The sequence below is a fragment of the Mustela nivalis genome (assembly GCF_964662115.1).
Source record: "Mustela nivalis genome assembly, chromosome: 15".
Taxonomy (NCBI): Eukaryota; Metazoa; Chordata; class Mammalia; order Carnivora; family Mustelidae; genus Mustela; species Mustela nivalis.
Window position 1 is genome coordinate 36,860,222 of NC_139034.1, and position 26,968 is coordinate 36,887,189.

Consider the following 26,968-nt stretch of genomic DNA (forward strand, 5'->3'; position numbering starts at 1 on the left):
TTTATTTTAGCGTTCACAGTTGAAAAAACGCTTTTGCACTATAACCAAAATTTCCCCCTGCTGTCAAAAATCCAATACCCTCAATATAATTCATACCGTATTGGGGTGAAATGAAAAGATTTTCAATCTTAGGTTTTTAAGCAATAATTAATATTTTAAATAGACCAAGGAAAATTATGTATTTGTGCACAAAGGAATAAAAGGACTAAGGAAATATTATTTGCTTTGGGCTGGAATTTTAATACTGAAGTGTGGTTATATCATGCCATCTAAAGCATGGTTTGTGATTATATGTGCATTTGGAGAGCAAGAGATGAAGAACTAATTCTTCTTTAACAAGTACAGTTTGATAAGCAAAGTCTTTTAAAACACAGGGCACATGGGGAATAAAAAAGAGGGACTTGGTGTTTAAAAAGTTGGAAACCACTGCATCTGTTGGAAGGATCAAGGACTGTCACCAACTGTGAATCTCAGTGTTCTCATCTCTAAAATTCAAGTGCCATATACTTCACTTCATAAGGAGGTTGTGATGTTTAAACATGAAAATGTGTGTGAAGAATCTCTTTCTTAGTAGCTGCTTAATAAGTGGTAGTTTTTTTCACTTCCCAACTGGCTATTCTGAGATCACTATAAATCCAACATACCTTTCTTTCCCCCTTTAAATCTATTTGTATTTCTTATTTAATTTTCTGGCTGCCTTAATACTCTGTCTCCTTGCTTTCCCATGATCTCCACTTAACCTCATAGCAGACCTCATCAGTTTAGCATCATGATGTCTCATCCATTCTCTTACCTATTGCCGGTAATTGTCCTAGTATTTGGTTTCATCATCTTTCGCCTGAAATACTGCCCTTTCCTTTTGACTGCCGTCACCACCAACAGTTCATTCCTCATGTGGCCTTCGATTACTTTCCTGGGCCTGTTATAACAAATTACCATAAACTGCTGGTTTATAGCAACAGAAATTTATTTTCTCGCCATTCTAGGTGCCAGAAGTTTGGAATGCTTATTACTGAGTTAAAGTCGAGGTATCAGCAGCACTCCCTCAGGGGCTTAAGGGGAGAATCTGTCCCTTACGTTTTCAGGTCCCAGTGGCGGTCAGCATTCCTTGACTTGGGGCCTCATTATCTTAATCTCTGCCTCTATCTTCAGTTCACCTTCCCTCCGATGTGTCAGTTCAGACCTCTGTCTGCCTCCCTTTTACAAGGGTTCTTGTGATTACATTTAGGGGCCACCCAGATAATCCAGAGCAATTTCTTCATCTCAAAACTTTTAATTTAATGTGGTCTGCAAAGTTAACTTTGCCATATGAGGTAAAACTTGCACGTTCCAAGGATTAGGATGTGGATATCTTTGGGGAGGGGACCATTTTCCAGTTTTCACAGGCCCCTTGTTGATAGCCCCTGGGATTGATAACTTCATCTCCAGTTTGTCCATTACTTGTTCTTTCTCAGCTACACCATTCTCTCTCTTGTTCCTTGAACCCACTCATGTCTGCCTCAGGGCCCTTGGCACTCAGTGTTTCCTCTGCCTAGAGTGTTCTTTCCCAGATAACTCCAGATTTGAATTTGCTCCGATGTCACCTTTTCATCGAGGCCTGCCTTACGTACTCCATTTAGAATCACCTTTCCCTGCCCCCTATTTCATTCCTCTCTCTTTTTCCTCTTAAAAGTTCTTTGTAAGGCTTATTACCCTTTGACGTAATATATGCTTTACTCACTTTTTTTAATTGCCTATTTCCCGTCACTCAAATTTAAGTTCCAAGAAAGCAGGGGTTTTTTTGGTCCCTGCTGTATCCGCAGCATCTGGAATTTCGCCTGCTGTGCGGTAGCTGGTCAACAAGTGTCTGTTAAGTAAATGAATGAATGGCTCAGCCATAGTATCTCTGGAGGGGCCATTCCTGGATCCAGTTCCTAAGTCCTCCCCCCTCATTAACTGTTAAGGGATGAAGGACTGCCTGCTGCATAAGCATGCCCACCCAGTTTCATCACACTGCATGCTGCCTTTCTAGCTTCCCTTCCTACAGCTTCTCTTGAAGCACCCTCAGCCCTCCTGCACTTCCCTTCTCCCTGCTTGCCATGCCTGGCCTATACCCAGATGCCTCCGTTGCCAGGGACGCCAGGACGCGCTTTCTCCCTGTCCCCTTTCAGGTCTGTCTCAGCCACTCAGACAGCAGTAACCTCTCTCTCCAGTGTGCTCTCCTAACACTTGACTTAGGACTCTGTTACCGACCTGTGGTAGCTATAGCACGGGTTTATTTTCATCTCCTCAATTAGTACTTCAACTCCCTGAACACAGTGTCATTTATTCTTCTTTCTCATTTTCTAACCTGGTGCCAGGTCCTTAAGAGACACATAACAAGTGTTTCGTGGATGAATTAAATAATTAAACAATTGTGATTAAATAATTGCTAATTTATTAGTGCATTGTCCCTAGAGTTTGCTCTCCCTGAGAACAGTATATTTTCATAAAAGGAATGATTCTTGAAGAGGAAGAAGAGAGAAAATTTATTGAAAAAAATTTCTGATTAGATCCTTCATATTTTTAAGCTGAATTACTGTAACTCATCATGCTAATACAAAAAACCTTTGAGGTATGCTCTTAAACTTCACATAACCATGGTAACTAAGGGAAATGTGCTCATATCCGCACACTCTCTTTTTTCAAGATAAAACTGCAATTAGAAATTTAATGCTATAAATGTTAAACACATGAGGGATTTTCTAATAAAGTTCATTCTCAATTTTTAATTGGTAATGTGAGAGCAGAAATAAGCAAACCCTTTATTCAACACCTTGATTTTTATTTATTTATTTTTTTTAGCACTGGGTGTTAATTATAAAGCATTTCGGTGTTAGTAACTGAGAAAGCTGGTATTTTTCAAATTCGTGAGATGTCCTTACTGATCACTGGGATGAAACATGAAGGCTGTATTCAGTGTCCTTCTTGGGTGAGGCTAGAATAGTGTACGTTACACGAGGAAGTTACTGTGTGGCTTGTTGGGACTCTTGTCATGAGAATCCTCAGGTTGGAGTGATTTATCAAACATTTTCCGTGGTTAAAGTAGGAATATTTTGTGGGTCCACGTATTCAGAATGGGAATTGCTGAGTCATATTTCACTTCTGATACTTTAAATCATACTGGCTCAAATAACCTTATCCTTCTTTCTCATATCTATCAGGCGCCAAATCTCTGAAACGTTTGTTGATTCCTTCTCTCCACTCCTTTTTGCCAGTAACCTTACTGCATCTTATCATTTTATAGACAGATCAGTGCGGTAGCTTTCTGTTTCCTGTCTCAGTTCTCTCTGTCCTTCAGCTACTTTGCTTGCTACCACCAGATTAATTGTTCTAAATTCATATTACCACTTCGCACATGACTAAGTCCTGTTGCTTTTAGGAGTAAGGCCAAACTCCTCCAAGGGTCAGTCCCAGGTCTTTGCTACTTAGGACTGAGTTTTCCAACAAGACCCTCTAGTAAAGCTGAGCTAGTTTCCTCACATTTCTGCATCTATTCCTGTTCCTTTTGCTCTCATGCCTTTGTTCATAGCATTTCTTGTGCCCCGCTTGAACATTTTCATTTTAAGCCCCTCTAGCAGTTGTCAAGTGCTTCACTTATTTTGGCATTAAATTGTATGCTATTTTGAATTACAATTTATGCTTTCTTATATTTAAATATTGTCTCCATGTCTAGAATGCAAATTTCTTGAAAACAAGGATGAACCAAATGTTTGCTTATAAATGGGTTCTTTGAGACATAGAATGTGTTTTTTAATAGAAAAAGGGATATATCACAAATGGTGATCATGCTCCCAACCTAGTCCCCAGAGGACCATTTATTCTGTGTTGTAGCTGAGATAGAATATTAACCACAGCACACCAGCACCTCATGGAGCTGCAAAATACACACAGGAGGAGAGATCCCTGCCCTTTGTTCTTCCTTGAGACCTACTGAGATCACCTTAATTGAAATGCTGAAACAAGCCAGTATGCAGTGTGTCTCTAGCATCTTGGCACCCTCCCACCATCCATCGTGAACCCTCTGTGAACTTTAAGGAGTCCTCTTCTGCATTCCCTTAGGGGCTCAGGGCCACCATACTCCCCCCATCACTCCCGTGACATTTCACCCTGGCCTCTTCTGCCCTCCTAAAGGGCGCGTTGCTTTGAAAGTTCTTCTCTCTTCTGGTTTTTAATGAAAACTGCTGTCTCCCAATGCTGCTGATCTAAATTGGGAATTAATCCAATAATAATCTGATGCATTAAATTCATACTAAAATGCAGGTCACATCCCCTTCCTATGTTAGATTTTTTTTTTCATTTTGAAGAGGCTGACTTTTAACAATAATTGCTGACATTTGTTGAGCACCCCTGCGTCTGACCTCTGCTAAGTGCTTTAGAACAATTTTCTTTTCTCTCTCTTTTTCTTTTTTTAGTTTCAAGTTTCTTATTTTAATTCCTATTTGTTAACATACAGTGTAATATTAGTCTCAGGTATAGAATTTAGTGATTCAACACTTACATACAATGCCCAGTGCTCATCACAAGTGCCCCCCTTAATCCCCGTCCCCTATTTATCCATCCTCCATCCACCTCCCCTCCAGCAACTCTCAGTTTGTTCTCTATAGTTAAGAGTCTGTTTTCTGGTTTGCCTCTTCTTTTCCTCCTATGTTCATCTGTTTTGTTTCTTACATTCCACATGTGAGTGAAATCATGTGTTGTCTTTCTCTGACTGACCGACTTTGCATAATATTCTCTAGCTCCATCCATGTCACTGCAAATCGCAAACTTTCATTCTTTTCTATGGCTCAGTAATACTCCACACACACACACACACACACACACACCCCATATCTTCTTTATTCATTCATTAGTCAGTGGACGTTTGGGCTCTTTCCATAATATGACTATTGTTGATAATGATGCTATCAACATTGGGGTGCACGTATCCCTTCGAATTGGGATTTTTATATCCTTTGGTTAAATACCTAGCAGTGCAATTGATGGATTGGAGAGTAGATCTACTTTTAACTTTTTGAGGAACCTCTGTACTGTTTTCCACAGTGGCTGCATCAGTTTGCATTCCTACCAATAGTATAAGAGGGTTCCCCTTTCTCTGCCTACCCACTAACAATTTTTGTTTTCTGTGTTGTTAATTTTAGCCATTCTGACAGGTGTAGGGTGCTTTCTCACCATGATTTTGATTTGTATTTCCTTGGTGTTGACTGATACTATTTTTTCATGTGTCTGTTAGCCATCTGTATGTCTTCTTTGGAAAACTGTCTATTGATGTCTTCTGCCCATTTTTTAACTGGATTATTTATTTTTTAGGGGTTGATTTTGGTAAGTTCTATAGATTGTGGATACTAACCCACATAACAACCTTAAAGGTAAAGGCGTTTTTGTCATCAGTTTAAAGATCAGAAAACTGAGGCTTGAAGATGTTGAATAATCCATCAAGCTAATGCATGGGAGACCGCTTTGTCTAATTCCAAAGCTGATAAACTTTGTCATTACATTACGCTGCCCACCAAGATAACTTCAAAATCCCATCGATAAATATTTACTGGTACTCACATATCCTGAGTTGTGTACTAGTAACTCTATTAATGGGATTTCTTATTTTTTGAAGAATAAGAAAACAAGGTGAAATTCTTCTGGCAGTGTAAGGGAAGGATTTCAGACTGCAAGCTGCCACCCACGGGGCAAACTGGTTCACACCTCTGTGGTTAGCAAACTAAACTGTCCACGATTCCTTGTCTCCATTTTAGAAGCCATAGATTTACCTAAAGTTCTGAGCATTTTCAGGCTGTCTGAACAGTTCAGCTTTGTGTAGGCAGGGGAAAAAAGAATAATTAGTTAATGGTTCATAATAGCTATTTATAAGTCAGGTATGGCCTGTATTGTGTAACATCTTTCCTTCATTCATCCTCTTCTCCACCCCCCAACCCAAAAAACATGTATGAACAGCACTTAGTATAATGAAAGCACTTTTATATCACTGATAAACATGTTTATAGATTTAAAAAAGAAACTATCTGTAAGGCTGCCTTAAGTGTAAATTGGTTTTCATTTATTTTTATTTGTAATTCATTAACAGTATGTATATATTTGATGCTTGGCCTTGTCCTTCAGGAATAATGAATTGTGCTCTCACACCCACCTAAAGGGACTCTTAGCCAAGTTGAAACAAGACTCTTAACAGGCTGTCTTTGCCTTTTGATAGGCACAGTCACTGGCAGCATCACTTTCTACCAGACAGCTGTTGCGGATTTCTCGTCGGCTGTCACAGTACCCTAATGAAAATCTTCACAGTGCAGTTACTAAAGCCTGCCTTTCCAGGTAACTGTGTTCTCCTTTCTCAGTGTATTCAAGTTTCTGGGTCTTTGCTAACAGAGTAATGTTAAGTTTAATTAATAGTACCCACACATCTAAAGAAAGTATTGCCTGAATATTTCAACCTCGTATTTCAACCTCATATTTAGGCATCACAACAATTTTTTTTTTAAAGATATTACTTATTTTACAGAGAGAGAGAGCACAAGCCAGGGAAGTATCAGGCAGGAGAGGGAGAAGCAGGCTCACTACTGAATAATGAGCCCAATGCAGGACTCGATCCCAATTTTGCATTGGAACTTTCAATAATGAGCCCAATGCAGGATTCGATCCCAATTTGGCATTGGAACTTTTTATGCTTGACTCTACTCCCTACTCTCCCTACTTATCAAAGCTAATATCTTTTCAGTCTACACTAATATTTCTTATACTTCTTTGGAAATTATTATAAAATATTGGCTGATAGAATTTTCTTACAAAATCACTCTTGCATGAAACTATTTTAAAAGGGTAATAAAGGCAGCAGAGGTATCTGGGTGGCTCAGTCAGGTAAGCCTCTGCCTTCAGCTCAGGTCATGATCCCAGGGTCCTGGGATGGAGCCCTGTATCAGGCTCCCTGCTCAGTGGGGAGTCTCCTTCTCCCTCTCCCTTGGCACCCCCACCACCACTGCTAGTGCTCATGCTTGTGATCTCTCTCTCTCTCAAATGAATAAATTAAAAAATCTTTTTAAAAACAAAGAATAATAAGGATTAATAACAATGCCCCAGAAGCTCATATTTCTTTTAGACTCTTTTCATATGATCTGCCAATTATTTTTGTGGTGGTTATGACTATTGTCCATTTATTCCTTGATTTAAAAAAACAGGAATTAAAAGAACCTATTCTCAGCTTAGGAGAATCTGAAATTGCCCTCTATCAATTTCCAGTTTAGCTGACAATTTTTCTTATAGTGAAAGTATGCTTCCTGTGTTGCAACTTAAATTTGTTCTCTCTGTGGTATATTCAGGTAAAATAAGGCTCCTTTCTAGTGTCTTTAGAGTATTTTTTTTAAACTAATAATTATGAGAAATAATGGAATTGGTTCTTCTTTTCTTTTAAGTAGAAAAATATTAGGCTTCCAAATGAAAATTAGAAAAAAAGCACTTCAGTTGCTTATTTTTCGGCATCATGATGTGAAAAAAAAATATATAGACAGAGAGATAGATTCATTACCTACCCAGTATTTTCTTAGTCAGAATCTTAGTCTGACTAAGGGTCACTAAATACCCTGAGTCAGAATGGGTATTCTTGTGTGTTAATAGGAATAAATATTCAATACTAACCAATGTAAACAGTTTTGGAACCTAAGGGGAAATAATATTTTAGATATCAGAATGAAATAATCATACCCAAAGGATTCTACAAACTGTTCCAAAGAATAGACAGTGAAAACAGCAATTCACTTTGAGTCTAGCATAATTTTGATACCTGAACCAGACAAGAATAATGTATGAAAGGAAAATCATAAACTGGGAAATATTTTAAATCATGAGCAATTTTAAATTATTTCAAGAATGTGAAGAAAGTTTAATATTTTTTAGTTCACTATATTAATGAACTAGAAATTAGAAAAAATATTATTTTAAAAAATGAATAAAAAGGATTTGATAAAACCTAACGACCAAACCTAAAAATAAACCAAATTCTTAGTAAACCAGGAATATTCTTAGTAAATCATGAAAAGAGGGATACTTCTACAATCTGATAAGAGGTATATACCAAAAATTTAGAGCAAACATCTTTATGATAAAATATTCATATTTCCTTTAAAGTTAGGAACAGAACAAGAATGTCACCTTTTTGTACTTTCAGCCAGTGCATTTGCCCAAAGTTATCTGATTGGCTAGATTAAAAATTCAAGAGAAACCATATATAAGTCATTAGAAAAATAGAATTTAGTGAGATTACTTATAAATCCAAATCAGTGACATTCCTATATTCCACTAACAATCAATTGAGGAGATCTGATTTTTTTAAAATCACCCCATTTGTAATAATAGTAGAAAGCTTTGAGCACCTAGAGCAAATCAAATTACATGTAATATTTTTATGAAGAAAAGCATAAATCTTCATTGAAAGTTGTAAAGGACTTAGGTAAAAGGGAAGCTATACCATGTTCATGGAAGGGAAGCTTCAGTATTGTAAAGCTATTTTACTCCAGATTTTATATAGATAGCTATGACCTAGTCAAATACTACTAAGGTTATACAGAATTTGACAGGCTGATCTCAAAATTGGCCTGGAAGATTAAGGTGTTGTACTTTTTCTTTCTGATATCAGGATCCATCATAAAGCTATATTCATTGTTATAGTACGATATTGGTGCAAAGAATGACAAATAGACTATTAGAATAGACTACAGAGACCAGAAACAGGCCCACATACATCTGTAGGAAGTTAGCATATATCAAAAGTAACATTATATAAATCAGTGTGGGAATGGATGGACTTGTCAATAAATTATTTAAAAATATCCATTTTATGCCATACAAAAATGTAAAAACCAGATATATGACAGAAACACTGTAAGCCGCTCTACAAATTGTAAGCCACAGACTAAGAGATGTTTGATAAGATTTGGAATCACAAAAGGATTAGTATTCAGGGACTATAAAGTATTCAAATTATTGAGATGGAAGACTCAACCCTAAATGGGCAGAGGATGAGTGCGCATGCATAGAAGTTAATTCAGATGACCAAAAAAATATTTGAAAAGATACAGGGAAATGAGATTTAAAGCATTAATCAGCTATAATTTCATACTTCTCACTTCTCTGACAATGACATAGTTAGCCTGAGTTAGCCTCGGGGAACATCTTCTGTTCTTGTGTTTCCCATAATGTGGTTGAATCTTTCTATAGTTTTTTTTTTGTTACAACCAAGATCATAGAGATTGGAGCCCTTCGATTGTATTTTTGCTGTAGTAAATGAATATAATGATGATAATGACTTTTAAAAGGCACTGTGATGCTCATGATGATAAATAAACTTGAAAACTTCACAGTAGGATATGTATTTGCTTTTGTTCTGGGAAAGTAGGATAGATGAATGATATTTCACTCATTTACTCCCTTATTTTACAAAAGGCCACAAGGGGAGGAAAACGCAAGCAGAAAATATCAGTGAGCAATGGAAAAAGAAGCCATTAACTAGAAAAAATTGAAAGCTAGAAAAATAAAGGTTGACCTCATATTACCTGACATACTTCCTTGTCATTTGTGGGGTGAGTCAGTATCTTTTAAAATGTAAATTCTAGAGGTAAACATACTTCAGCTTCCATACTACCTCTGATTATTTGGTAGTGCTGTCTAGGTGTGAGATTGAAAATAACTCTGAAACATGTTCAATGTCAGTAGGAAAGAGTATCATATTGGCAAGCAATGTATGTCACTGACGTTGGAAGGGAGGCGTTCGTGCCTTTTTTGCTGTTCTCTATAAGCTTTGGAGGGCAATCTAGAAAGGCTCCAGTGTGGGGACAATTGAGGGTGTGTTGAGAGAAGACTATATGGATGTAAGAGGTTTCTGGGACTAGCACACAGTCCAAGCTTGAATGTGTAATTGTCACTCAAGGTAGGTTGACAGGAAGTAACAGAGAGAGCTGCAGAGCCTAATGTCAGCAGGCCAGACTCAAGTTTATGGTCTAGTGCGGAGAGGCAGGTCGGGTGGGCAAAGTGCCAAGATAAGGACTCAGGAAACAAGATAAAAGCCCATTTATTGGGTCTGAGAGATAAAGTAAGGCATTGGTTTTAAACAAGGCAACAATCTGATGAAGGGCCAGAGATGCACATTAGTAAGTCTTACTTGATGCTGTATTGATGAGCTACTGACCCAGAGTGATAGAAATCCTTCCATCATAGCCTGGAACCAGAACGAGGAGGTAGCTGGGAGATAGTGTCAGCTATGTCAATTCTATCACACAGACAGGAAATCCATCAGTTCCTCACACACTCATTCTTTTGCCTTCTCGCTCACACCGGCATCTCTTTTATTAGAGCTTATACTCAGGGCTGTGGAAATCACCACAAAGGATTTTGAGCTATGGAAAACCTAAGTTAGAAGTGTGATGTTCTTAGTATGTTTTCTTGGGATATCGTGGCATGTAGTGGTTAGTTTATGGTAGTATAGCACAGGTAATAGGTTAAAAATCATTTTTGCAAGCTCCCTTGGGATCATAAATTCCAGATACAGTTTTATTTGTGTGGGTGGGAAACTCCATTTTCATGATCTAATAAGCCCGTGATGTTCATACCATCTATTTGTAGATGAAGAATGCCTCTGTCACTCACCAGATTGTTGCTTTGACAACATACATATAGAATAGACAGGCTGTATAATCCTAAATTGAATAATTTGTGTTAAGAAGTAAACCTCATTAATTCACTTCCACTAATTTGAATTTGTGATTGCTAAGTTGGAGCCAATTCAAATGTTGTTTTATCTATTTAAGAAAATTTGATAATCCAGTTAAACAATTAAACAAGATTTATGAGGTCTACTAAATCCATTTTGAAAATAAAATCATTTTAAGTCTTATTCTGTAAGATTTGTATGTACATGAATACTGCTAATTACATGTAAGTTTTGTTAAAGGAGATCAACAGATACTCTTCTTCACAGGTACTTGAAGTTTATATTTATTGCAAAATTTTTTACTATTTGGATTTCACAGCTCAAAACTAAGCTTCCTTAATTGGTTATCTTGAGATAGAGAGGAAGAAGAAGAGAATGAGAAAGTTTGTGTGTGCACATGCCAAAAGCTCTTTAGGAACCACAGAAAGCTTTGACTTTATCATTCTGTCCTTCCTGCCCCACCAGGTTCTTACCAAGCCTTGCAAGGTCAGCGTTAGAAAAAAACTTGGCAGATGCTGCGATAGAAATAAGTACTGATAATAATCAGGAACCAGAACTGGAGGATTACAAATGTAAGTATTTGACTTGTTTCTTTTTTAAGTGAAATAATAATTATCAAACATTTGTATTATTTATTATTTTAATTTAAATAAAAACTGGTTTTGTTTCCATATACTTTGTTTTATGTACTTGGTTGAAGAAATCGATCTTTATTTATTTTTAAATTGAAACCCATTTACCAATTAAATCTTAGAATATTTGCTTAATTTCAGAGCACCTGGGTGGCTCAGTTGGTTAACCATCTGCCTTCGGCTCAGGTCATGATCTCTGGGTCCTGGGATCATCCCTACTTAGTGGGGAGTCTGCTTCCCCTCTTCCACTACCCCTGCCCCCTGCTCATGCATGTGCACACGCTCTCTCTCAAATAAATAAAAACTTTTAAAAAAAAGAATATTTTCTTTATTTCAATGCATACCAGATACAGGTCCTCCTTCAAAGAGTCGCAGTTGACACAAACATATTCATGGCTCTGAGAATCCTTGCTGTAAAGATAACGCCATGATTTGGTTTCACCTTTTCTTCCCCCCAAATATATTTCACCATAGGATCTAGACATCTCCTTCCTTTACATAACATTTACATTTTGAGGACCACTAGTCCTGTGGGATATGTTCAGGAAACTGTTCTAGGTTCATTTAAACTACAGTAATATTTAGAGTACCACTTCATGCCTTCTTACTCTCCCATTTCCACTCATATTGTCTTTTGTTGTACTTTTTTATGGATAACCATAAGTATTTTGAATTTGGGGAAGATTTAGCTCTTCTATAGAAGTTCCCTATTTTTCAATTAGATCCCAACAATAGGTTCTCTACTGTTTGAGATTAATACCTGTTCTATCAAAAATCCAATGTGGGACCCCTCTCTAATGAGGACATATTGTGGCTGTCTTTGTAGTAGCTGTTTTTAATAGTTGGGACTAAACTGAGACAGGAATTTGTGTTAAAGAAATGAGATGACTTTTTTAGAGTAAAATTAAAAACTCCACCTACTGATGGATCTGGGCACACATATGCAGAGCCAGCGCAAAGAGACAGAACCACTCTGGGATCTGTTGACTCGTAGAGTTACTTGACTGAATCTCTTAATACATATCCAGCGATGGACCGAATTATTCTGACTGTAGACTGTTCAGTCTTGGTAACGGGCCAGTGTCAGCAGTTCCCATCTAAGCCTTGTGTAGGGAATAAGGAATCTAAGAGACTGTTGATTCATCTGGTTCCATTTATCTTTAATGTCATCTCTCTTGAGGAGGATTCATTTAATGCACTCTCCCTGTTCGAGAACAAGGTTCACCAAATAACCTTCTGATGAGGATTTGGCTTTCTGTATAGTTCTGCCTCCAAATAATATGCTGATATGGCCATCAGTGTATCATGGGGTCCATATGAAAGTTGTAGCTTTCATTACACTGTAGTATTTTCAATTCTTGTTTCTATAGCAGAATTTATGTATAGATCAGAATATATGTCTTTAATATTCTCCTGAGAGTCACATTTATGGTCAATAAACGTGACAAAATTAGGTTTTGAATCTACTGGACTAAGGACCTTAACAGATGGACTAAAATAATGCCATCCTATGAGATTTCTTAGCAGACAGGTAGCCAGTTTCTCCCAGGGAAGTACAAGCATCACCATCCTCTGAGGGCATTTCTCTTTTCAAGCTTGAAGTTTTGACAATAAACATTAGATGAGTGGATTTAATTGTCCTGAAGCCCTAAATCTACTGAACAGATGTGTTCCATAAACCACAGATGATATCAGATGCTACTTGAATCTGAAATTACGCTTGTCATCTTAACATACAAGCATATACTGAAGTCCCTGCCACAATCCTGGTCTTTGTCTGTTCAGTTTTATATTGGGTCTGTTTCAGGGCCCCTGCTGGTAGTAAATAAACAGTAGATTCTCTGTGTGACAGCTTATAGGTTTTCTTCCTTGTAGAACTTGTAAATAAAAAGGGAAATGGCAAGGTTCTATTGGAGAGAGAGGTCTCCTGTGCTTTGGCAAATGTGTAGCATGATTAAACAGGGTTTAATCAGGGTGACAGTTTAATTATTTTTAGCTCAAAATCGTTCATGGCATTGCAGAACGCAAGCATTGCTCTTCTCCACTTGTGTTTCAAAATGTTTTAATGCAAAAGGGCAGTTTTCTTATTTGAAGGGTGGAGAGGTACAGGGGTGGTGGATGGGTCAGTTGTTGAAGGCATTGTGATAATCTCTCTCCTTGCATGGGTATTTCCACAGGATGGAGTGTTATTTGGAGTCAAAGGATTAAATATACCCCACTTGGCAGAAAGAACATTAGACTATACAAGTTCTATTTTTAGTTCTGCCCATGTTAGCTGGGTGGTTTTAAGCAAATTACTTAATTTATGTCCTAAGCTTCCTCATAGGTCTTGTTTCATTGTTAAGAGAATTACATGAAATTATATGAAAAAACAGTGAAGCTTCTGGCTTGAGATGTGGCCCATAGAAGTTCCTCAATAAATGATAGCTTTTGTTGTGACCATCAGTACTACTGTAACAACTACCACCATTAATGTTATGATTATTAACCATGGAGAGAATGCATATGAGATGTACTCCCTGACTTCAAATTTATTATTATTGGGTTTGCTGACTGTAAGGAGCTCATATTCTGTTCTAGATCAACTATTTAAAGCAAATAGGAGATAACACAATAGTAATAATCATCATGGAATAACTATATAGCACCTGGCATGCTTATTTGAAAATACAGATCTCCTCGACCATCCCTGGAAATAGTAATTTCAGAGGTCTGTGCGGGGTGTTTTTTACTAGATTAATCAGTATTTTTTACTAGAATTCTAGGGAGTTCTTACTTGGAGTTTTTCTTTCTTTTTTTTTCTTTTTTTTTTTTTTGGATAGGCAGAGATTACAAGTAGGCAGAGAGGCAGGCAGAGAGAGAGAGGAAGAAGCAGGCTCTCCGCCGAGCAGAGAGCCCGATGCGGGGCTCCATCCCAGGACCCTGAGATCATGACCTGAGCCGAAGGCAGCGGCTTAACCCACTGAGCCACCCAGGCGCCCCATTACTTGGAGTTTTTCAATGGGTGATCCCCCAAAATGATATTCAGAATATTTCAGAGCTTCTGAATGTATATTTGATTTGCTTTACGTGTTAAAGTCTCTGACAAAACAAGTTTAGGAAGGTGGTTTCATGGAGTTCTGGGTGGGGAGTGGTTCTTTAATTTCATCTCTATGCTGTTTGCTCATGTGCAATGTTTTATATAGAATTCATTATCTTTTGGAACATTTTAAACATTTTATGTAAGGCTATGATGTTTTATTTCCACGTTCAACCTTACTTCTTTTAGATGTTAAATTGAAATCCCTTAATGAGATATTAAATTAAAGATGCTGTGTTGCTTTATGTTCACATTGGACTTGGCTTCTCTCAGTACAGAACTACAAATAATTCTCTATCCTGTGTGAAATGTTTAGGTGAAATAGCATCTGGATCTCTGAGGATTGGGGCTGTTAGTGCACCAATCTATAATGCCCACGAGAAAATGAAAGTGCCCGATGTTCTGTTCTATGACAACATTCAGGTAAGATCACTGCTTTGCCTTTCTGGATAAATCTCTTCTTACATTGTGGTAATTAACTCTGCAGTGAAACTAATGTTTAATTATTTTTCTAATTTGCTAAGTTCAATTCAGATGATGCCAAATGAGGTGTTGACACATCTTTTATTGAGAAATTGTAAACTTTTAAATTCTTTCCCAAGACACCTGAAAATTGAAGAGTTGCTACTATGATTAGGGTAATATATTTTATATGTGCACTAGACTCCATGTAAATAAAATGAATATATCATTAAATTTAAAAAAAATGAACTATTCCTTATCCTCTCATTTGCTTTCCTGTTAAATCATTTCACTGGTTCAAAGAGGATGTGTCCTGTGCCCTCTCTTCTTGATCTTCCTTTCCTTTTCCTGAAAATTCCTAATATTTTACTGTTCTTTACTTTTCCTTTTTTTTTTCCTTTTTAAGGGAGGAAGGTAGATAATTTCTCACTTCTAAACTAACCAGTAATTATGGACCTTCTGCTAAGACACAGAAATAGTGTATACCCAGAAAGCTTTACTATAGATATTCACCTTAATAAGAATTTTTCAGAGAAAATTACCCGTAATGTAGGAGGGTTTTTTTCCCAAATTTTCTGTTAAGTTGTTATATATTTATTTTATAAAAAGAAACGTACTTAATTTTTCTTTAATATTTGGTCCCTAATCTGAACAGAAATAATAACCTTACATTATGTTAGAAGAATTTTTACTTACTTTTTTTTTAAAGATTTATTTATTTACTTTGAGAGAGAGAGAGAGAGAGAAAAGACATGAGCAGAGGGGCAGAGGGAGAGGGAGAGAGAATCCCAAGCTGACTCCTCACTGAGTGCGGAGCCCCACTTGGGGCTCAATCTCATGATCCTAAGATCATGACCTGAGCTGAAACCAAGAGTCAGACACTTAACTGACTGCACCACCCAGGTGCCCCACTTGCTATTTTTACTATATTAAGGAGTTAGAAAAACTTAAGCTTTTTGTCTGCCATTTTCCAATCATATTTCTTATTCAGTGAGTACCATAATTCTTTTCCCTTTATTATAAACAATACAGAAGGCATCTGGGAAAATCCTTCTCTCTCAGTAAAAATCTTGATTTGGTATTTTGAAATCTGTCAAAACTATAATTACTACCTCTGACATATGCAAAGACATAACCTGGATAGGTTTTGTATTTATTCTATAGCCCATTAATTAATGTAGGTTTTACTTCTCTTTCAGAGCATTAATGCTCTTATGCAAACAGTGGACAAATCAGCAGACAATGAAGTTACCTTTAAGACACAAAGAAGGGGGACACCTGGGTGGCTCAGTGGGTTAAAGCCTCTGCCTTCAGCTCAGGTCATGATCTCAGGGTCTTGGGATCGAGCCCTGCATCCAGCTCTCTGCTCAGCAGGGAGCCTGTTTCCCCCTCTCTCTCTGCCTGCCTCTCTGCCTACTTGTGATCTCTCTCTGTCAGATAAATAAATAAAATAAAATAAAAAAAAAGAAAAAGACACAAAGAGGGAAAACAATCTTACCTATCAAAGAAAGACAAAAACATAATTGTAAGGAAAATAGACTGTTTCTGAGCATTGATGGTATCACATTCTGCCCATGTAGTGGGAAAGACAAAGGTATAAAGAAAAAAGAGCCAGAAAACTTTATTATAAGTGACAATTTGAAAAACTCCATGGTACCAAAGGTTGAAAAGACCTCCCAGCATATGAGAATGTAGGAAATTTAGTAGCAGGGAGGGCCATTGTGCCCTTGAACACAGTGTCTGTTGCCATGGTGTCTGTGACATAGCCACTGAAGACCGCAGGGCTGCTGTGAACTTTACACAGCGGCCCTGAGGGACTTGCTGTAGCCTGTCTCCAGATGTACCTTTGCTTCATAAAGCATTATGACTTAACCACTAAGGAAAAATTTGAGCTGTACCAATTCAAGGAACTGTGGCTTTGGATTACATTTGCTTTTGTTGCGTATGTTATGGTTTCCTTTTAGTCTGTACTTCCTTTTGAAGCAGTAGTCTTCAGTGTCTCTTGAATATGTAGGAGCTTCTGTACCATCCTCTTCCATGTCCTGTGGTCCCCTTTCCACATGGTATTGAGATTGATTTTTTAAATGTGTTTTCCACACCACTGAAGTCAAGTCTGTTTTTCTTTAGAGCCTTCAGCAAATAGCATGTGCTTGGCATATCATGAATGCTGAGCAAGTATGCGGTGAGTGGGTTAATAAAGAAGGAGTAAGATTTTGAATGTTCATAATGAGGACTATTATTAAATCTGTCATTAAAGAATGTTATACTTACAGTAGTAAGGAGAAATTGGAGGAAAGAGCAATAGCCTCTTAACCCCCACAGACCTTTAAATATTTTAAATATTTAAAACATCTACCATGTATCAAGCCTTGTCCTGAGGTATTTGGATAAAGAGATTAGTGTACACATACATACACACATATACTCGTGTAGCTCCAGGACTCTTGAGGGAGAAAGACAACAAAGTATACATGATTCCTGTACAGTGGGATGGAAGTACACACAGGTTACTATGGTAGCACTGAGGAGATGATGGTCCCAGGTTGGAATGATTGTGGAAAATAAGTTTACCAGGCAAAGCTGACTCTCTCAGGCAGACGGACTAGCATTTGCAGAGACTTGGCTATGTGACAGAGTAGTTCATTTAGGAGGCTACATATAATTAATTGTCACTGACACAGAACTGAGGTTGCAAATGCAAGAGTAACAAGAGATGAGGCCAGTAGGTTAGGAAAGGGTCAGAACATCTTGGCCTTGCTAATTAAGGAATCTGGATGTGATTCAGAAGTGAGGAAGCCACTGAAAGATTTTAAGCACATTTTCACTTGCTAACTTTGCATTTGCTCTTTAATGTTGTCTATGAGTTGGAACCAAGGCAAAGAGAGACTCGTTAGGGGGTCATTGCAGTAGTCGAAGTACAAGTTAGGAAGGATCTGAATGAAGGGTGTGACCGTGGGGATAGAGTGGAGAAGACACCTGGCAGGACTATTCAGGCGGTGGGTAGAGTCAGTGGAGCTGTGTGTAAGATGAAAGCCAAGATTCGCCCTCAGGGAGCTCATAGTCTGCTGGAAAAGCAAACCGAAGAGAGCAGAGAAATTATTCTGAATTTTTGACTGAATATAGTGTTGGAGGAGAGTGACAGGAGATGAAGCCAAGACTAAATCAAGAATATATGAAGGGGAGGAGAGTCCTGGGGGCAGGCTAAATTTGTGAAGAGAGTTAAGAAGTATAGATTTCCAGTTATAAATTAAAGAAGTCATGGGGTTGTAATGTACAGCATGGGGAATATAATCAATAAAATCATGTCAACTTTGCAAGGTGGCAAATGGTGGTGATCATTTCACAGTGTTTATAAATGTTGAATCATATTGCACAACCTGAAACTAATTTAACTTTATAATGTCAATTATACCTCAATCAATAAATAAGTATCCTTTATGGGGTGCCTGGGTAGCTCAGTGGGTTGAGCCTCTGCCTTCAGCTCAGGTCATGATCTCAGGGTCCTGGGATCAAGCCCCGCATCGGCCTCTCTGCTCGGCAGGGAGCCTGCTTCCCCCTCTCTCTCTGCCTGCCTCTCTGCCTATTTGTGATCTCTCTCTCTGTGTCAAATAAATAAATAAAATCTTTAAATAAATAAATAGCCTTTAGCCAAAAAAAAAAAAAAAAAGATGAACCTGTGTTTCAAAGGTGTTAAGAGTCATTTAAGGAATTTTGAAAAAAAATAAGTGACATGATTTTTTTTAAAGATTTTTATTTATTTATTTTACAGACAGATCACAAGTAGGCAGAGAGAGAGGAGGAAGCAGGCTCCCTGCTGAGCAGAGAGCCTGATACTGGACTTGATTCCAGGACCCTGGGATCATGACCTGAGCCAAAGGTAGAGGCTTTAACCCACTGGGCCACCCAGGTGCACCTAAAGAAGTGACATGAATTTGAATGAAGAGGTAACTGTCAGTTACATGAAGAACACATTGCCTTAAACAGACACTGAAGTCAGAGAAGCCAAATTGATAAAAATCTAGGCCAGAGATGTAAAATACTAAATGAAAACTGGGGTAGAAAGGAAGGGATAGATACCCTTGACGTTAGGGTGGCTTAATAGCTTACTCTTGGCAAGGGAGGAATGAAGTGTGCAGGAAGATGATGGTAGCAGTTTGGTCAGGTGATAGGAAATGATGCTATTAATGAGGATAAAAGATACAAGATCAAGAATGAAGTTGAGAAAAAAATAAAGAGACAAGTTTTGGATATGTGGAAGTTGAAGAGACTGGGAAATAATAGTACATAGTACATAGTACATAGTACATAGTCGCTCAGAATATGAGGCTGGAGTTGAGGAGGAAAGTTTTACTCTTGAAGATCAGCATAGAATTGGTGCCTGAAGCAGTGGAACGGAGGAGAGGACTTAGGACGAGTGGTCTGAAGCAGCTCTTCAAGCACAGAAGTGGATACTCAAGTCTCGCACAGCCCACCCTCGCCCTTGTGTACAAGTAGGCACAAGCTACTCAGCCCTAAACCTTGACCCCTGGGGAGAGCATGTAAAAAGGCACTAAGAGAGAGCAAATGAAGGAACGTGGGGGAAATCAGAATCGAAGGAATTGCTACAACAATTAGGTTGGAAGATCCAACCTAAGATTATGGAGAGAAATTGTTAGAGAGGAAGAAGGGATTCAGGAGAGATGGGCAATTAACTGGAAGAGGAAACTTACAAGAAATTGTCTGTGGTTGGGGTGCCCGGGTGACTCAGTTGGTCAAGTGTCTGCCTTCAGCTCAGGTCATGATCCTGGAGTCCTGAGATGGAACGCTGCACTACCCCCCCACCCCCAACCTCTGGGCTCCTTGCTCAGCAGGAAGTCTGCTTCTCCCACTGCCCCTTCCCCTGCTTCTTCTCCCTCTCCCCCCCCACCTCATTCACTCACTCTCTCAAATAAATAAAATCTTGAAAGAAAGAAAGAAAGAAAGAAGAAAGAAAGAAAGAAAGAAAGAAAGAAAGAAAGAAAGAAAGAAAGAAAGAAAGAAATTAATTCTCTGTGGTACTTAAGTGGGTCAAGAGGTTAAGGGAAGAATTACATAGGTAGTGACAGTGACCTTAGCCTTAGCTAATGTTTGTTGATTTGAATAATCTAGTTAGATGGAATGAGGGTGTGAAGTAGGGAGAACATGAGTACAATATAGAAGAATACAACTATAGTTTGAATTATTTTTCAGTATTTACACTGCTTTTTTATCTGGCTATACAAATGCTTGTTCCAACTTTTCTGTCTGTTTTTCATGCAGATTAGCCCCTTTGTTACTGGAAGACTTAAATGTCTGGAAATTGGCCCTGACTTTCCATCTTAGTTAAAATGAAGAGGTCTCCAGACCACATTCTCATTAGAACCCAGAATAAAGGGGTATTCTAGGACTCCCTTTTAAGTAGGGTAACAATACAGGCTTGCTGAAGATAGTCCCTAAAATAGTTTCTGTTTGCATTTGTTGTTCATTATTATTAATAGTGTCTCTTTTGAGCTTAAAAAGTGTTCCAGAGTGGACAGTAAATTGACAAGCTTTTTAAAGCTCTAGGTCAATGGTGTATCTGCAAGCATTTCAGAAAAATAAAAACTACAAAGATAAACGTTTAGGAAATACTCATCCGTTTTTGAAGGAAAGAAAAAAAACTTTGTTTTTCTAAGAAAGAAACTGAAAGAAAGTACAGCTTAATTTGACAAGTTAAAAGGAAAATGTTTGAGATGTCAAAAAAAAAAATCCATAAAGCAAGTCAAAAAAAGAAAAGCAAGTAAAAAGCTAGAAAATATCTGTAGCATGTATTAAATACAAACAGTTGATTTGCCTTTTCCATAATTAGGGAGGTTCAATAACTTCAGTCTTTATGAGGCTGTAACTGTTTTGATACAGAAAACCAAGAGAAAGAAATAGGGATATTAATTGTTCTGGGATATATTTCTTCCTCCAATACTCCCCATCCCCCACAATGAGCCTTTGTGACCTACTTACGGTTGTCCTATTTTTCCAGATATAAAAGAGCAATGTAATTTCCTTTGTGGCTGTTATGAACAACTTTAATCTTGTTCTTTTATTATATTGTGTTTTAATTCAAATAACAAAATGTGGAAGCTAAATACTACATTTCTAATTCTAAAATTGCACATCCTTTGAAGGTAATGGTTAAGACCAAGTTAGTGTAAAATGTTCCATGGAAATCTCCAGTTATTTTGGAAAGCCTATGTATATTTACATTATTAGCAACTACTAATTTAAATAGTAAATTATAAGCCAACCCTGCATAGAGCAGTAGTTAAAATATATTTGAGTTAAATTATGAAAACTCTTTGAAATAATGGTGAGTAGCTTATTCTTGCCTAAGTGGACTACTTCAAGTTTTAAATACCAGTGACCTAACTGGTTATATAACTTATAACCACTGAATTAATTTTTGGTTTTTTAAAAAATCAAATTGTTTTGAGTATGGTCTGTTATTATAGATGTTTACTTTTTTTTTTTATTCAGTGTATTTAAACTAAAAAAAAACAATTCACCCATTTCTCCCACCCCTACCTCTAGCCTCTAGCAACCTCCAATATGTTTTCTATTATCTATGAGCTTGGGTATTTTTTTAGTACATATATGTTATGTATGTGTGTATATGTACATATATGTATTATTTACATGTTACACACATGTGTATTTTTTACATTCCATATATAAGAGATAATACAGTATTTGTCTTTCTCTGATTTTTTTCACTTTGCATAAGGCCCTCAAGGACCAGCCATGTTGTTACAAATGGCAAGATTTCATTCTTTTTATGACTGAATAATATTCCATTATGTATATATATATGCCACATCTTCTTTATCCATTCATCCATCAATAGACATGTAGGTTGTTTCCATACCTTGCCTGTTGTAAATAATGGTGATTGTGGCGGTGCAAATCTCTTTTCAAATTCAAACAAAAAAATTGTTTTCATTTTCTTCAAAAAAATACCCAGGAAGTGGAATTGCTGGATCATATGATAGTTCTATTTTTAATTTTTTGAGGAACCTCTATACTGATTTTCATAGTGGCTACATCAGCAATACACAGTTTCCCTTATCTTCACATCCTCACCAACACTTATCTCTAGTCTTTTGATAATAGCCATTCTAATAGATGTGAAGTGACATCTGTTTATGGTTTTGATTTATATTTCTCAATGACTGTGATATAGAGCATTTTTCCATATACCCATTGGTCTTCTGTAAGTCTTCCTCGGAGATGTCTCTAATCAGATTCTCTGCCCATTTTTTACTTGGACTGGTTGTTTTTTTACTGTTGAGATATATGAGTTCTTTCCATATTTTGGATATTAACCCCTTATCAGATACATGATCTGCAAATATTTTTTGCCACTCACTATGTTCCTTTTCATTCTGTTGATGGTTTCCTTCACTCCGCAGAAGCTGCTTAGTTGGATGGAGTCCCACTTGTTTAATTTTGCTTTCATTCCTTGTGCTTTTGGTGACAGATTCTAAAATCATCACTAAGACCTATATCACAGAGCTTATTACCATTTATGTTTTCTTCTAGGAGTTTTATGGTTTCAGAGCCTAACATTCACGTCTTTAATATATTTTTGTTAATATTTGTGTATGGTGGAAGATAGTGATCCAGTTTCATTCTTTTGCATGTGACTGCCCATTTTCCTAACACCATTTATCAAAGAAGCTCTCCTTTCTCCATTGTTTTCTTCCTTCTTGACTCCTTTTTAGTAAGTTAATTGACCATTGATGCATATGGGTTTATTTCTAGGCTCTCTATTATGTTCCATTGATTTATGTGTCTCTTTTTCTGAAAATATTATAATTTGATTGACTACTGTAGTTTTTTTATTACTATAGCTTTTTTTTATTGACTACTATAACTTTTTTTTAATATATAATTTTTTATTTTTTATAAACATATATTTTTATCCCCAGGGGTACAGGTCTGTGAATCACCAGGTTTACACACTTCACAGCACTCACCAAAGCACATTCCCTCCCCAATGTCCATAATCCCACCCCCTTCTCCCAAACCCCCTCCCCCCAGCAACCCTCAGTTTGTTTTGTGAGATTAAGAGTCACTTATGGTTTGTCTCCCTCCCAATCCCATTTTCTTTCATTTATTCTTCTCGTACCCACTTAAGCCCCCATGTTGCATCACCACTTCCTCATATCAGGGAGATCATATGATAGCTGTCTTTCTCCTCTTGACTACTATAACTTTTTAAATTACTATAATGTAATATAGTTTGAAATCTGAAAGTGTGATGCTTTCAACTTTGGTCTTCTTTCTTATGACTTTTTGACTTTTTAGGATCTTTTATGATTCCGAATAAATTTTAGGATTGTTTGTTTCTGTGAAAAATGCCATTAAGATTTTGATAGAGATTGCATCAAACATATAGATTATTCTGGGTAGTATAACATTTGAACAACATTAATTTTTCTAATCCATGAACATTGAGTATCTTTCCATTTATTTGGGTCTTCAGTTTCTTTCATTAATGTCTTGTAGTTTTCAATATGCAGGTCTTTCACCTCCTTGGTTAAATTTATTCATAGGTGTTTTATTCTTGTTGATGCAATTGTTGATGCAATCTCTTTCTGATGGTTCATTATTAGTGTATTGAAAAATAACAGGGTTTTTTTTGGTATTGATTTTGTATCTATCAGCTTTGCTGAATTTGTTTATTCTAACAGCTTTGTGTTAGTGTCTCTAGGGTTTTCTGTATATTAATACCACCACCTGCAAATAGTGACAGGTTTACTTCTTCCTTTCCTATTTCCTTTTTTCTTTTTTTTTTTTTTCCTTGCCTAATTTCTCTGGTACTGTGTTGAATAAAAGTGGTGAGAATTGGCATCCTTGTCTTGTTCCTGATCTTAGAGGAAAAGCTTTGAGCTTTTTACTATTGAGTATGTTGTTGGCTGTGGGCTTGTCATACATGACTTTTATTATGCGATATATTCCCTCTATACTGCTTTGTTGAGAGGGTTTTTTTTTAATCATAAATGAATGTTGAATTTTGTCAGATACTTTGTTATATTTATATTCTTTCTCTACTTTTTGTGAATTTACTATAGGTTATTTCTTTGTAGTTACCATGAGGCTTACCTATAATTTATCTACAACAGCCTATTTTAAACTGATAATAACTTAAGTTTAATCCCGTTGTAAATCTCAATGTAATTGCTCCCTTCCATGTTTTATGTTTTATGTTTTTGCTGTCACATTTTTCACTTTTTATCTTGCATATCCCTTAACTAATTATCATATTTATAGCTATTTTTACTACTTTTGACTTTAACGTTCATATTATCTTTATAAGTGATTAATCTATCATTATATATATTTACTTTCCAGTGAGATTTATTTTCAAATGTGTTCTTTTTTTTTTTTTTTAGATTTTATTTATTTATTTGACACAGAGAGAGATCACAAGTAGGCAGAGAGGCAGGCAGAGAGAGAGAGGAGGAAGCAGGCTCCATGTTAAGCAAAGATCCTGAGATGATCCTGAGATCATGACCTGAGCCTAAGGCAGAGGCTTAACCCACTGAGCCACCCAGTTGCCCCCTTTCACATGTGTTCTTAATACTAATTAGCACACTTACTTTTCAGCTTAAGTCCTTTTAACATTTCTTGTAAGGCTGAGTTAGTGATGATGACTCATTTAGCTTTAGCTTAGCTGGGAAACTCTTTTTCTGTTTTTTACTTCTGAGTGATAACTTTGCCAGGTAGAGTCTTCTTGGTTGGCAAGGTTTTTTTCAGTCCTTGGAAATATATCATGCCATTCTCTTCTGGCATGTAATATTACTGCTGAAAAATCTGCTGATTGCCTTATGGGTATTCCCTTATATGTAACAGTTTTTTTTTCTCTTGCTGCTTTTAGTATTCTCCTCTCGTCTTTTACTTTTGACATTTTTATTACAATGGGTCATGGTGTAGGTGTCCTTAGGTTCCTCTTATTTGGAACTTGCTGGGATTCCTATATCTAGAAGTCTGTTTCCTTCCCTGTATTAGAGAAGTTTTCAGCCTTTATATTTTCAAATAAAATTTCTGCCTCTTCTCTCTCTTCTTCCTGGGGCCCTGTGGTGCAAATGTTAGTCCATGAAATGTTGTCTCTTAAGTCATTTAAAGTATCTTTATTTTTTGTAATTCTTTTTTTTTTTTTTTAAAGATTTCATCCATTTATTTGACAGACAGAGATCACAAGTGGACAGAGAGGCAGGCAGAGAGAGAGGAGGAAGCAGGCTCCCCGCTGAGCAGAGAGCCTGATGCGGGGCTTGATCCCAGGACCCTGGGATCATGACCTGAGCTGAAGGCAGAGGCATTAACCCACTGAGCCACCCAGGCACCCCTATTTTTTTCTTTTTGATGCTTTGATTGGGTTAGTTCCACTGCCTTTTCTTTGAGTTGACTGATCCTTTCTCTTGCTTCATCTTGTCTGTTCTTGAACCTTTTCAGTTCAGTTATTGTATTCTTCAACATTGTGACTTCTGTTTGACACTTTTTAAAAAAATATTTTATATTTCTTTATTGAAGTTCTTACTGCATCCATCCATTCTTCTCAGTTTGGTGAGCATCTTAATGACCATCACTTGAACTCTTTGTCAGGTAAATTACTTGTGTCATTTCATTAAAGTTTTTATTTCTGAGGTTTTATCTTGTTCTTCCATTTGTAACATATCCTCTGTTATTGCATTTTGCTTGGCTTTATTGATTTCTATACAGTATGTGAGATGACTATTTTTCCCAGTCTTTCAAAGGAGTGGCCTCGTGCAGATGAACCTTGTCATTCAACCCTGCCTTAGCTCTTGATTGGCTCTTAAATCTTTGTGCTTGTCCAAGCTGCCCATTATATTTTTAATAGTTCCCAGTAATTGAGGATGTGTGAGGATCTCTGTATCCCACATGGGAGTATCTTAGCACTTAGATTCAGACTCACTGGAAACCACATCTTTGCGTGTTAGCTTTTAAAAGTATGCAAATAAATACAGTCCTGTGTATTACGACTGGAAGCCTCACTGACCGCAAAAGGCAGGTGATCTGGAGGTGTCCATTGGGTGACAACCATAGAGATTGGGGTTCCAGACAAGTGTATAGGCCCTTTCCTCGGTGATACTGATGAACTCAGGCAAGGTCAAGAAAGAAAGAGAGCCAAGATGGCACCCATAGCCTGTGTTCCTTGAGAGTGATCCATTGGCCTCTAAATGTATGCCAGACCCGAAGCTTGCTCCTCAGGCTGAAGCTCCAGGACAAGCAAAGGCCTCCTTCACAGAAGACTAAGGATTGTGCCTCAGTCCACTGTCTATGCAGTGGACTGGTAGCCTGCCTAGAACCATCTTTACATTGCCATAGTCCCATGGGACCCAGAAATACAAGACTCCCCCCACCCAGCCACCATGTGATTAAGGAGTATCTGTGGGGTGATAGCTGCAGAAACCAGGGCACCAGACATACAAACCAGGACACCAGATGCGTGTAAATCTCCCCTCCAGGATACACTAGTGCTTTGGAGTGTCATAGAGGGTGAGCACACATCCTCTAGGAAGGGTTACAACTAGGCCCCAAGATGCATGTTAAATTAAATGATTTCATATGTTGCTGTACAATCTGCATGTCCATGGGAGGAGGTGAGTTCAGGATCTCACACTGCCATCTTGAATTGAAGCTCTCGATGCTTTACTTAGCACGACGATACCTTTGTTGTTAACTTTATTATTCCATCTTGATTATACAAAACACAATTAACTTCTAGTTCTTTTTTTCTAGCACATGGTAGTGATGGAAGACATGCTGAAAGACTTTCTTCTTGGAGAGCACCTATTATTGGTTGGTAACCAGGTGAGTTATGTGTGGCTGGAACTCAGGTATTAATGTATAAATGATAGCGAGCTTAAAAGCAGTAAGTTTCTTCTCCTTGTTGGGATATGTTTTTAGAGGTGATTCTTCGTTTTCTGCTTTAATGACTGCTTTAATTAAGCACAGATTATCTTCCACCTTCTAAAATTTAGAATTATCTCACAGCTGAAATCACCATTCAGTCACCCA

The 26,968-nt window shown here is 37.3% G+C and overlaps 1 protein-coding gene across 1 annotated transcript in view; it reads left to right on the forward strand.

Moving 5' to 3' along the window:
• Window positions 1–26,968, forward strand: part of VWA8 (von Willebrand factor A domain containing 8) — a 322,462-nt gene that overhangs the window by 113,833 nt on the left and 181,661 nt on the right. The window contains exons 17-20 of the mRNA XM_082701350.1: window positions 6,224–6,339; window positions 11,189–11,295; window positions 14,751–14,857; window positions 26,690–26,761. Of these exons, the coding sequence (XP_082557476.1) occupies window positions 6,224–6,339; window positions 11,189–11,295; window positions 14,751–14,857; window positions 26,690–26,761 (402 nt within the window). The remainder of the gene's footprint in view (window positions 1–6,223; window positions 6,340–11,188; window positions 11,296–14,750; window positions 14,858–26,689; window positions 26,762–26,968) is intronic.